We start from the raw sequence: 14328 nt of genomic DNA, 5'->3' as shown, positions 1-14328 counted from the left end.
ACACACACATATATATATATATATATACACACAACATTTTTGATACTACAATATATATATAAGAATCATGTATATAGTGTAAAAAATGGTGCAGCATTCTCCATGAATGACTGTACAGAAAAAAAACTGACATGTACACAAAAACTTTTTCGCAGACATACAGTGGGTACGGAAAGTATTCAGACCCCCTTAAATTTTTCACTCTTTGTTATATTGCAGCCATTTGCTAAAATCATTTAAGTAAATTTTTTTTCCTCATTAATGTACACACAGCACCCCATATTGACAGAAAAACACAGAATTAAAAAGACTCATGGCTGTATTAGATCAAAAGGGTGCTTCTACTAAATACTGAGCAAAGGGTCTGAATACTTAGGACCATGTGATGTTTCAGTTTTTCTTTTTTAATAAATCTGCAAAAATGTCAACAATTCTGTGTTTTTCTGTCAATATGGGGTGCTGTGTGTACATTAATGAGGAAAAAAATTAACTTGATTTTGAAATTAACTTGAAAATGATTTTAGCAAATGGCTGCAATATAACAAAGAGTGAAAAATTTAAGGGGGTCTGAATACTTTCCGTACCCACTGTATAGTAATTCAGAAATCAAAACAAGATATACACTTTTGATTGTAGATACCACGTTTACATACTAGTAAGTACCTTAATCAAAACTGAAAAATTTTCTAGGATATGATGCTACTAATATGGCAAATCCAGTGAAAGTGCTTATTGTAGCAATACAGCAATTTGACTTGCAGGTAGACTGATAAAAAAGCCATATGAATTTTTGTGCCATGACTTTTTGTTTTACATAAAAATGGTGGAAAAAAGACAGCACTACCCACTTCTTGGCTAACGGCGCTGAGGTTTTCCTGTTGTTTGAACAACCCGGTTACTCCTTTGATATCTCTATCTGTTAACTGAAAACAAATGTTTAACAAGCCAAGATAACACAATAACACTCCAGCCCACTGCCTGGCGTGATCGTTCTCTTACCTTGATCTCACCCTGAAATAGATGCCTGAATTACATACACACAAACACCCGCACAAAAGTGTAGCTTTCCCCATTACGTGACGAGAGCCTGGCGCTGAAAAAAGATCTATTACACCGTCGCAGTGCACTCGAGAGAGCAGTCTTCCTGAACGAAGAACAAAGGTTGATGGGCCCTAGAAAGACAAGTGTTCTACAAAACACTGACTCAAACCGGCTGTTAACAACTGCACTCTAGTTTAAACAAGCCATCTACACGGGGACACACTGAAGGCCTTTTCTCTCCACTTCGCTCTTCATTGTGATAAAAATCGACAGACGTTGGCACAAGGGCCTGTTATTGTGTAGAACTGTTTACCTAGTGAAGCTGATAGGATCTTTTATCAGCCTTTCGATGCACATCCTGAAAGTGCTTGCGAGTTTATTTCTGTTCAGTATTTGATCAGTTCGATAGTGTGAGCCAAAACACACTTTTTGTTAAGGAGCCTGTTTTACCGGAGGTCTTGTGTTATTTAAGAGAAAGCCCCTCACATTAGCCACAGAAAACCTGGAGGCACTTTTCTACCACTTCAACCAATGGTATGAGTTTAGGGGCCGGACTATGAAAGACTTAAGAGTTGCAATTGTTGCTAGTTGCACAGAAATCGCTAATAGTAGCTTTAATGTCATGTTTACATTTATTTTCCAACCTAGAATGACTTATTCTGATTATGCTAGGTGCAAATGAGCATATGTACTAGCTTGCTTTGGCATAGACTGGGGTGTTCTGGGATGAAAATACCAACTTTTTTATGTGAAAAGCACCTCAGTGAAAGCAAACCTCAGAAATTTCCATCGCTAGTTCAAGACATTCCCCTGTTTCATGGCAGGCATCCATAAGGCCACAGTCTAAATCACAACTGCAGTTCCAGCTGTTATTGTATGCAGGTTCCGCGGGTGGTGAGAAAAGCATGTAGGCAGGGCAGATGGAGATAGCAGCTCGCTCGCATGTTTCGGGAAGCATAAGGAACAAGTCGTAGAATCGGCAGAAGAGACAATTCAGCACAATCCCGGCACAGAGCTCTGAACAAAAAGAATAAGAAATCATGGGATTGTGGACAGTCAAAAGGGAATGCAAAATGTATTATTATGTCGTTCATAATGCTTCATGGTATTGTAGTTCTTTCCTTCATCAAAGCACACAGTCTTGTACATTTGTCTTTTTGTCTGATTTTCAAATACTTTTTTGCTTCAAATCAAAGTTTGCGATGTAGTTCACATCATACATGGTTGGTTTGGTTCACAACTTTGCCTCTTTGACAAAGACTTCTGAAAAATCCCTATAGTGTAAAATACTAGTACTTTTATGTTCCAACTTCCAAGGGTTTCAGGCAAAAATTAGATTATGCAAAAAATGGAATTGTGTGTGCTTATTCACAAAATGCTAACTATAAAATTATCATTAGCAAATCAAAAGAAACGGCTAAAAATGTTTAAAATGTAATTTCCACTGCTGTTTATTTCCATCACCGCATGCTATCAAACAAAATGCATAATACGAAGAAAATCTCTGAAATATGACAAAAATGACAGAATTCTCCTGTGACACATGTATATAAATCACTGGATATTGTTAATGCGAAAATTAAATAAACTAGCGAGAGAAATGTGTTTTTTAAGAGTTTATACAGGGCCAAAGTGTCCATAGTTGAAGAAACACCCTTAAACATCTGTAATGTACAAAGAAACTGCATTGGGGGAAAAAAATGCTTTTGAGTGCCCGTCTCTTGCAGAGCTAAGATATGATATTGCTGAAACGTTTTGAATTAATTTGAAACATTAACAGACAGGCTTTATAACTACTGTTTATACTACAGTCAGTGCATCACAACATGCATCCATTTAGAACTGAATTGATCACATCTGCCTAACACACATGCTTTTACTGTCACATAATACGTCAAAAAGCACAAAAGTGAATGATGTCAGAAAAGCTCAGAATGACACGGCACCATCATGCCAATAGCTTAAAAAGCCCATAGAGTGTTACATATGTTATTGAACCTAAACGCCTCTTTGAAAACGCTTACCTTGAGATCTCGGCTGATGGGGATAGACACTTAAAGGCCCTTAATGACCTGGAGTCTGTCCGCACCTCTTGTATACAACAGTTTAAAAGCCTCCCAGCTCCCTAGCACTTCTGTACACATGCATAATTTACTGAACCACCTTTTCCTTCCAAAGAGAGAAGGAATAGAGCTGTGTGGAGATGTAATCAATTATCATCCATCTGTATAGGTGTTTTTCCCTTCCAGGCACTTTCAGGTGATTACATAAACAGGGGGATGACACAGAATCAAACTTTGACTTTAGTGTAGTCGACTTAATGTGATGGTCTGTTTTTAAGAAATGTTTCCACACAGCCCAGGGTTTTGTGTAAAAAAGAAATAAATAAACCAAGCTTCAAATGGGGCTTTCAAGATTTAAGCCCAATCCCAATTCTATTTTATACCCATTCACATACCTTGAAAATATTCCCCTAAGAAATGAGACACCACTACTACACTGTTACATGTGTAAACCTCGACACTATGACATAATGACTGCACATTAACTCATCTGAACCTACCGGCTGAATGAGGGGAAATATATTGTTCTAATTAATTTCATATTGAAAAAGCTGTTGAATCATAATAGTCACGCACAAGAGTTCTCTGCGCATGGCTTTAATCATTGATCTCTATAAGTAAGCTTAATCGAATGTGCTGCTTAATTCAGTTATTCAACTGATGTAGACAGCTCTAAAATCACATGCTTTTCCTTAGTTTTCATTTTCAATTATAGATAGATTTGAATAATTTACCATTTAAAAAATGCATAATTATATGCTTGTGGCAACACATAAATTCAAATTTATATAAAAAAAAAAAATCTAAGGATATTTTTTTAAACAAAATAAATATAAATCCAGCGCTCATTTGAGAGAAAATTAGTAGTTGGAATTTTAATCCAAGACAATTCGCCGTGGCAGTTCATGTTGTAATTATTATTCATTAGAGCACTTTTGGGTACTATGGTGGTCTGGGAATGAGGAAGCTGGCCAATCCGCAAACCCAGGTGTGATGATGCGTGACTCACCTCCTCTCTCCTGGGAGTCAGATAGGGAGCTGCTGGAGGAGGAGGCAGTGCTGTACCTGTCCACTGAGCATAAGGAGTACGTGAATTCTGTAGAGCCTGTTTCTGCTTCTCTCTCCCAGGGATCCAGCTCAGGAATTGGCGAGAGCCTCCCAGGTGCTGTGCTGGATACCTCCATCACTGCAAAAGAGAAAGAGTTTTTGAATAATCTGCATGTTTACACTTATGCATATTGAGCAAGATATGGTTGATTTACACTCACTTAGTAAGTGAGATTATACAAATCCTCTAAAGCATAAAAGGAACAAGTCAGCTAAAAAATTAAATTCTGTCATCATTTTAAAACCTGTACGTCTTTCTTTCTTCCAAATAACAAAAAAGGAGATTTTTATAGCAGAATATCCATATAATTAAAGTGAAAGGGGTCGTGGACCATGTTTTCAAGACAGGATTTCCAGTAAATAATGACATACATTTATTTTCCTCTATGACGTGACTTCAGAAGAGTTTGAAAATAGTGTCAGAGTTGTATGGGGAAATTAAATTTTTTTTGTCCTTTTTGGATCTTCACTGCCCTGGTCCCCATTCACTTTCACTGTAAGAGTGTAGAATAAATAATGGTTCCACACAGGTTCCACATTCGCAATCCTCATTAAAGCCATTAAGTACATAGTCTTTTTAGCTTCAAATCAAAGTTTGTAATGTCCCCCCATAACTGGTTGGTTTGTTTCATGGCTTATAACTCTTTAACAAAGACTTTTGAAAAATCCCTGAGGGAAAACTGAAAGGGAAAAAGTGGGCGGGTACTATTGCACTCTATATTCACATCCCAAACTCATGCCGTTGTCTGAGCCAGAAGCCAACATTTCGTCAATCGACTCATACAAACAGCAATGTTTTGAAAGTGCCACAGAGCCACTTTTTTTTTTACACAGTTTTGGAAAGCTTACTTATATATTTGTCTCTGCACATTCAACTGGTCAAAGGAGAAATGTAATTTTTGCAGTGCTCAAATACATCACTTTTAAATACTCTAAACATCTCTGTCAGTAACAAATCCGCCATTATATATGCAGAAGAATCAATGTTCTCTAATCCACCATGTCAGTTCTCATTTCAAAAGTTCTTTCATCCTGAAGCAATGTTTATCAAGGCCTGTCTAGAAAACATGCGGAGATGTGTTCCCGTGCTTTCACTGTGAGCCCAGAAATCATTCAATAATGAATCTGCCAGATCTGAATGCAAACTATTAATGAATCATTGCTTTGGCTGCACTACCTACCTTGTTTATTTTTTCTTCCACCTATCCCAAATGAATTATTCATTGTGCTTCTCTCTCTTTATTTAACATTTAATGTCTTATGATTAATTAACACACGGGACATATTTTCCGTAGAGGAATCTGCATTGTTAGTCCAAAATAAAAAAGAGAAGGGGAAAGACAAATGAAAATGGCTTTGGGCTGTATTGGCCTTTTTTCTTCTCTCTCTCTCTCTCTCTCCCGCAGATTGAATAATTTAGAAAAGGGGATAACGAATTGTTTCTCCAGAAAGTTCTGTGGTTTCTTCACTGTGTTCTCGCTTTGTGAAGTGAACGTGTCATGATATGACAGATGTAGAAGATTAATCTTTCGTGTTTTATTACAGGAGAGCGCATGCTCTTCGACAAAACAATCGCAGGGTTTAAACAGCAGCTTCGAAATGAGCAGATTCTCAGGTGTGCCATTATCAGCTGTTCACAATCACAGCTGTCAGGCATAACCATTTTATGCATGATATGATCTCTAATACAAATCTTTCTGATATATAAATGTGGGGATCTATGGAGTAATAAACAGTGTGACAACTAGCCCCAGTCTACCCTTATTTGAGTATATCACACCATCATAAAAACTACAATTTGGAGGGATTTACAGGATGGGGAAAGGGATAGTCACAGTGAAAAAAAAGGACAAAAACAGATCCATCAAGACAGGGGACAGGATTCGCCTATTTCTAACTGCTGTGAAAGCTAATGCACTGTTGCATCCTTCAATCAATAACCATCTCAAAATGAGTGAGAAAAAATTATTCTCAATATGTCATGCACCAAACCAAAATCGTTTCAGTGTGTTAGACAATTATGGGAGCATGTTGGTTTTTATTTAACTTACCAGCTTTTACCAAAGAGCTTCTCTCGCCAGTTTTGATCAAATCAAGCTCGATTTCCGAGTTTTGTCCAGCCATCTGTCTTACAGTGTGATATCAAAACAATTGTCATATCAAAGTCCGATTTATGAAAAAAGTACAAAGACACTGCTAAAGCTGTGTATGAAAACTTACCATTGATATACAGTTATCTTAGTGACGGCAATATCAAGACATCCCATGAGAGATTTAAGCATACTAACACAGATGCGCGACACGCCTTCAGCAACACAAACACATATTCCTATCGCACTTAAGCAGATAAAGCTGTACGTCGCTATTTTACTAATGATTAGTTATAAAGAAAGTTGGTGAGATTGAAGATTACAGAAGCATACTGTCATCAAAGCAGATGGGAGGATTTCGTTTCTCTCACCCTCCCGCTAGTCGTCACCGCTGGTTTAGAGAGAGAAGCGACTTTGATTGACAGGTGTGTCACACCCAAGTCTAGCGATGACGTCGTGACGTCAATTGCCTGGCGGCTAAAACACAACGTAACGTAGCGTTTTCGAAGTTTTGTCATTCAGAGGTGATTCATTTAGTGGTAGATCTCATTATTCATGTTCAAACACGTCTTCATATGCATATTTGATGCTGAGGTTTCTAGAAGATGTCGCACTTTTTCCACAGTTAAGCCCCGTTCACATCAAGAACGATAACTATAAAGATAACGATATTAGCGTCCACACCAGCGAACGATATCGTCTGTTTATTCTAAGCGCACGCGCGTCTGTCGCTTTAAAGGGGTCATATGATGCGTTTTCAAGTTTTCCTTTCTCTTTGGAGTGTTACAAGCTGATTGTGCATAGATAAGATCCCTGAAGTTGCAAAGAATAAAGTCTCAAAACCAAAGAGATATTCTTTATCAAAGTTAAGACTTTGCCACGCCCCCCTAAAACGGCTCGTTCTAACACGCCCCCACATATCTACATCACTATGTGGAAATATTTTGCATAATGCCGCCCAAATGTGCACGCAAAGAAAGAAGGCATGGTTTCAGTAACCGCCGTTAGTGTTGAAGCAGCCATGTCAGAGAGACGCTGTGTGTTTCTAGGCGAAAGCAAAAGCACTTTATTTGGCCTTCCGAAAGTAGATGCATTTAGGAATTTATCGTTATCTTTATAGTTATCGTGCTTGGTGTGAACGGGCTTTTAGTCATTTTTTTGACCCTGTGGAAATCTCTTAAAACACTGTTTACACTGCACTTTACTAAATTTAAATAATAACAGTGTCTAACAGCCAGTGTTGGGGGTAACACATTACAAGTAACGCGAGTTACGTAATCAGATTACTTTTTTCAAGTAACTCAGCAGACATGCACGTGCATTACAGACAATTTTTTTCTTTCTTTCTGAACGCCAACAGTGTCATTCTTCCACGTGGAAATTACGTTGGTGACATTTTAGACATTTTTTTAAAGAAATATCAGACTCTTGTCATTTTAGCATTTTTTTTTCTGTGTTAAATTAAAATTTCAGTTATTTAAATGTATTATTATTATTATTATTATTAGTTTCTTTTTATTTATTTAGGCCTATTTATTTTTTAAATACAGCTTGATTGGAAATGAAATTAGGCACATTAAAAAGAATCTGTTGGCGTGTGATATTTACCTTGATTTTTCTCAAGCATGCTTTTCACAAAAACTACTTGGTAAACACAGATTTTGAAAAAACGTGTACAATTTTTTGTGGTGGAAATGACACAACAACACTACAAAAGTAATAATGTTCATGTTCATACAAATGAATATTGAAATATATTAGTATGTAATATATTAGTTTTGCTCTTTTTACAGGTTTTTTTATTAAATAATTCATTCATGATGGGTTTTCATATTCTAAGATTGAAAGTGAGTTCGTGACAATGATATAAAATCTGTACGTAAAAGGCTTGGAAAAATAAATAATCAAGGCATGGTAAAAACTTTCCAAGACAGTTTGAATGTGAACTGGATATGAAGAGCGAGAGAGAGAGAGAGAATAAAGTTGTACGTGTTAATAAAAATCAACCCTTGGGACATAAAATTGTCATAAGTTGAAGAAACACCCAATTATAAATCTACTTTCTACGAGTTTCACAAGGAAAAAAAGCCTTTTTTATTCAGAGCCTTATGCTGTAGCCTGTAGCAGCACTACAGTAGTTTTTTTCATTGCACACAAACATGTCTACACATACCTATTCACACAAAACAATCTTAGTTCAGCTTCTACAACACATGCTTCTCATATAAAAGCCAGTCAGCAGAGATAAACTGATAATGAGCTCTATTCAGATTTCGCAAGGTTTACAAGCCTGCCAAGTTACTCTAACTAGCCTGCAGATTAGAGTTGCATTTTAAAGGATGCCCTACTGTGTTTGCATATGTTTAGAGAACAAGGGGCTTGCTAATTGAAAAATTAAGATGTGGGAATGTTTGTGGGAGTGGACCGTGCCAGATGCCTTCTTCAACAGAGAGTGCTGGTTTCATGCAAAACAACTATAATACAATGAAATTGCTTGAGAATATATATATTTTTTAGAATACACGGTTAGTTTTGAATAACCGTCTGTGGGGAAATATTTATTGAAATTTTTTGATATATAAAATTACAGATATTTTGATAGCATTTACAGCATCTACCAGCAGGGGCTAATGGTTTATGCTAACAAGCGCATTCCCCCTGTGTGAAAAAAAAATTACACACTTCACCCTTAAATAAATCAATCAAATATTGCAGGTTCAGTGCAGTTTGTTTCATCTACCAAAAAAATAAAATAAAATCACTTTAAAGGATTGCAATCTTAATAAGCTAAGATTTGATAAATATATCAAACTTTGCAAGGTTTTTAGGCCATTTATCATCTAACACCAACATGCAATGATATGCAGTTTTAATCAGTTATGTTTGCATATGTTTACAGAACCGAGGGCCTGTAAATGGAAAAAAATATGAATGCTGTACCAGATGCCTTGTCAAAAGCAAGTGTTAAACAAGTGCTGTGTTTTTAAGCTATATATCATGAAGACAACATAAAACGCATATATATATATTTGTTTGCTTTTTTGCATACAGACTTTTGTAAAACATCAGACATGTTTGAATATGCTGTATCATAATACACCGAGCTAACATTTCCTTCTTACCTTGAGACAAAGTCAGATAAAATGATCATCCATGGAGTCATATTCTAAATCCAGTTGATAATTAATTATATTGCAACCAGATTCCCTTCCTCTAAATTATTTATGAGTTAACCCCTCTTTTATCCTCCAGTAATGAAATACATTATGCGTAATGACAAAAATAGATTAATTAATTTGTATAAAAGGAGAAAAACCTTGCTGCTTTAAATTGAATGATAAATATAGCTTCCCATCCCCCATACACAGACAATCAGTTCTTAGATTTACATGATGGATGAGTTGAAACAGAATGACTTTTATAGACTCATAGTTAAGATTCTAATGGATTGATTTGAGTAAAATGAAGCTACTTGAAGGATTCTAAAGCTGAAGTGTACCACTTGCATCATGAAAATACACAGGAAAATACAAAAATATTAATTTTGTAAAAGTTTTCTGGTCAGCAAGCAGCTGTCTCTGCATATTAAGCTATATTAATATAATATATATTAAACTATATTAATATAAAATTAATATTATATATAAGCTATATATTAATATATACATTAAAAAATCACATGCTTCAGCTTTAAGTTTCCAATTGTTCTCGGCTCTTGTATCTAATGCAGATAATTAAAAAAAAAATTGTCATCCGGCTCCTAATAATGCCAGTAAATCTCCCGATTCTGTCAGCTTCTATCTATAATGTTTGAGGACAGCTACGTGACCAGGCCATCATAGCTTATTCCAGTGAAAATGACAAGAAATATCCCTCCCAAGGACAGTCAAAATAGATATCAGAATTTCCAATTAAGACTACAGATGAATGGCCTCACAAAACTGCAAAATATCGCAGGAATATGAGAAAAGGAAGAAATTGGATTTGGTGAAGTTAAACAGTATATGACTTAAATCTGTTGGGGATTCTCTCTCAAACAAAGAAAGTGAAGGTTTCCTAAGGCGGTGGCTTCACTTGGGAATTCCCAGGGTGATGCAAGGGGGGCTCAGAAAAGCCTTGAAGTTATTCAACCCAGTAGATTACTAAATAGATTTTTTTCTATTAGCTGATAGCCCCACATTGGTTGAAGGCAGACTATTTGACTCTCTGTTTTTTATTTAATTAGATGTCAAAGTCAGAATGATCATCTTTGATGAATATTTTTGAATTATTGATATTCCTGGCAATATTGTCTTGGCACTAAATGGATATTCTAGTAGAATATATATATTCCAGTCTGAAGAGCAGATAACATTAACCTGCTTAGACATTTTGTAGTCACATTTGTCTTTTTGAACTTTCATAATCCAAACTCCATATATTCCGTATATATGTATAGATATATAATATAAATATAATGTTCCTTTTTGCTTTCTTTGACTTCATTCTGAAATTTTCATTTTTTTGTGATTAAAGAAATCCAAGGCCAGTCATTCAGCAGAAAACAATTGACCATACAAGATAAAATGCACCTTAATTTTTTTTTTGGCAAAGAGTGCTTTTACCATTAGTGTAATTATGATATGACATCAGACATTTTCAGTAAAGTATTGTCTTGTTGTTATTGTGTAAGACGGATTATGATTGGGTTTAAGCGCAGGCACATTATGAGGTGAGCCCTAAGTAGTGCTGAGGAGGGAACAACTCTCTTATGGTGTCAACCAGATAATAAGATCCTTGATTCATATATACTTTAAGAGTCAAGGGTAACACAATGCTAGCCTTGTATTTTCTCTCTCTCTTTCTCTCTATGTGTGTGTGTCCTTGCTGGTAAGGATCTCTTTTGTCCTACATTTTCAAGAGTGTAGTCTCCCTCCGTCGTCTAGTGCTGCAGGCTATCTTCATACAGCACTGTTTTTATACACTGTCAATTCACCTCTCTCATTACCATCATTAATAAGGCCTTTGATACATCTTATTACAAGGTTAATTGGGACAAATTTAAAGCATATCCCCCGCTGTATCTTTTAATGTGATATGTCTCAAATACTCAGCACTCAAGTTAGACCGCATACCACAACGTCAACAGTGAAAAAGACCCTCTAGTGCAATGTAAACGTTCACAACAGCTGGTATTCATTGATTGGCATGTTCCAACAGTGAGCAGTTTATTGTGTTCCTGGGTCTGTTTGATGTCTTACCTTGGACTGTTGTGCTCAAATGTGCTTTTAATGGTGGTGTGTATGCGCCAAATTGTTCATTAAATAATTTTTAAAAACAGTGCAGTGTGACCAATTTGGCTTGTTGTCAAATGTTCAAATTGATTTGAGAATAAGAGGAGGTGTCTCTTGGAAGATAATGATGCCATTCAGCCTATTTTGTACAAATGTTCAGGACCAGGCAGAACCTGCAGACCTTTTACATATTTTCTGGTGATTTTGGGGAATATCAACAACAAGTCTTCTGAAACTTTCAAAATGATATTCAGTGTAGGCCTGAAAATGTGCCTTAAGTTGTTGTTGATTTTGCTAATTACTAATCACATTTAGCAATATGGAAAGACTGCGAAAATTATTTTCATCTTAGATTTTTTTTTTTTTGGCAGATTTTGACAGAAGTTAGACAGAATTATGTCTACAACTGCCTTTGTTCATTGATTAGTTTTGCTAATGGTACATCTAAAATGCCTTTAAGTCTTTATGAATTTGTGATTATTAAGCAATTTGGACTTCAAATATCTGTGACAAACAATTATTCTACAGTTGTTCGAAGGACCTTTGGGCACTCAAGGTCTTAAAGCTGATTATTGCAGAAAATCGTCACTGTGAAGATTTCAAAAAGAAAGAAAATTAGTTTGACAAGCCTGCAAGTTCTTACCTATTCCTCAGTTCCAAATAATACATATGCTGACAAGGCCACTAAAGAGAATGAGGTCCGCGCGGTGCCGTCTGTATGTTCAGGTGGGAGAGTATGAGAGCCTTTATTATCTGGGCTAATAAGATCTTTCAATTATGGAGAATGAGATGAACAAATTAATTAATAGTTCTGGTACAGCTTTTTGCCACCTTCAGCAAATGTACTCTTGAGAAATACATGAGACCACATGCTAATTTTGTCTTTTCTTTTTGTGTGAATAGAGTTTTTCTGCCTTATTTTTCACTTTAGTACACAGGGATTGCCTGTACTGTGCTTTTCAGAACTGATATTGTGTTAGTTTTCAATAAGTGTAGCACAGGTGTGAGAAAAACGCTGTAATTAATATTATTGATGCTACTTTTTACTCTTGTGACACATTTTTTCTTCTTTTATCCTATAGGTTAACTTGTCCTTCGCTGAAAAATGTCACATTACCCAAGTATACAGGAGTGAAGCTTTTGCCGTCGTATAATTTTCCCATAAAATGGGAACATTTAAGTGTAGAGCGGTGGAATTGTATGTCAATGAATGGCCCTGTTAATATCACTCCCCGGAACAAAAGGATAGAAGGCTGAATGAGAACAGAGGAGTGGAGGTGAGTCTGTGGAGCGTGTACCATCGGCCATTTCCGTCCCCTCCATTCGGGTCATGCACTAGCCCATCGAGAGAGCGCGTACACGACTGACAATACCAGCAAGACAAACGGTCCACTCCATTACAAACCACGCTCATGACACAAAATGTGCAAAAAATAATAGTTATTAAATTAATTGCGGTCGTAATCTCGTAAAATATGTGTCAGAAAATTATACGCTGTTCGATTAACACATAACACGGGTGTCAAATATGTAATAAAATCCTGATCAATAAAACAATAACCATGTTGTTAAAAGCTGCCGTTGAAAGGTGTTGCCAGCTCTGTGTTTCAGGGGTGAGCACCCCTTTTAATATAAACGGATTTCATCTTTCCACCATGTCACCTAAATCACCACAATGTTTGTGTATACAATTATAATAAGTTCATAAATTGTAGCAATGGATGGATTAGGAACACTGTCATCGACCCCATATATCAGGCATTGTCATAGGCCCAGAAAATGCATGTCTAACAATCTGTTGATTACGCTGTTCTCCGAGGCAGAGAGAATAGCTTTCACTAGATACATTATTTGAACCTCTTGCATTGTTAAAATCAATAAGTTTCAAGCAGTAATGACCACAATTAATGAGACTTTTTACATCTTTAGTTATCTATATCTATTTTAGTTTTAACGACAGGTTTGGTATTCTTACATTCTGCGTCTTTCTGAAAAATGACGCTTTTGTCTTTGTAAAGAACAGAGCTCATTGATTTTGTAGTGAATGACATGCTGTACTTTGGCCCTAAAGCAATGCATTGAGAGTATACAGCATAAATGATCACCTATTGTTCTAGATACATCGTCTTATTGCTAAAAATTCACTATACAGTAAAAGAAAATGGTATTAGGGTCTCATAATGATTCTTTTCTAGCTGAAAAAGGTATTTGTGCATAGCATACAAATATATCATCGACCTAAATGTGTGTCTTTATGAAAAAGTGTTTTAAGGGAAGGTTTTCATTAACTGAAACCATATTCCTCTTTCTCTGCTCAAGCTCACAGAAATAATTTTCATGCCACATTGACTTCCAGAGGAACATTAGTGTATTTATCTGTATTTATGTGGAATGATTTGAAAAAGCTGTTAATTTGAAAATGACTTTTTTTTTGCCAGGGAAATATTAATTTGAGTAAATTAATTGTTTAGCAATTAAAAGGGGCATATTTGGGAACAGTTATGAAAATGGCTGTAGCTGGAGGTGTGAATTTTTTAAGTAGGTGTAATTAACACTGGCCCCGCATTGCCAATGAAACCACCAATGCATTTGAGTTGCAATAGAGCTTAGACTCAATTAAAAATTAGTTTTATCATGTATGCTATTTGTGAATGTTATTGGTTATTTCACCATATATGTAGCACAAGGAATTGATCGCCTCATGCACATACTCTATTTACTGCATATGTCCACAGTGAACCAGTATGCTGTGTC

General features: G+C 36.0%; 1 protein-coding gene across 1 annotated transcript; it reads right to left on the bottom strand.

Moving 5' to 3' along the window:
* Positions 1–1801: 1801 nt before the first annotated feature.
* Positions 1802–6335, bottom strand: LOC107599432 (myoD family inhibitor domain-containing protein-like). The gene is made up of 3 exons (XM_016291013.1): positions 6263–6335; positions 4114–4284; positions 1802–2058 (listed from the first exon to the last, which is right to left on the bottom strand). Exons 1-3 carry the CDS (start codon positions 6333–6335, stop codon positions 1802–1804), a joined length of 501 nt encoding a protein of 166 aa, XP_016146499.1.
* Between the last annotated feature and the right edge of the window lie 7993 nt (positions 6336–14328).

The sequence above is a fragment of the Sinocyclocheilus grahami genome, unplaced genomic scaffold (assembly GCF_001515645.1).
Source record: "Sinocyclocheilus grahami isolate Dianchi unplaced genomic scaffold, SAMN03320097.WGS_v1.1 scaffold266.1, whole genome shotgun sequence".
Taxonomy (NCBI): Eukaryota; Metazoa; Chordata; class Actinopteri; order Cypriniformes; family Cyprinidae; genus Sinocyclocheilus; species Sinocyclocheilus grahami.
The sequence above is the reverse complement of the archived record's forward strand: the minus strand, read 5'-3'. Positions and strand labels throughout refer to the sequence as shown.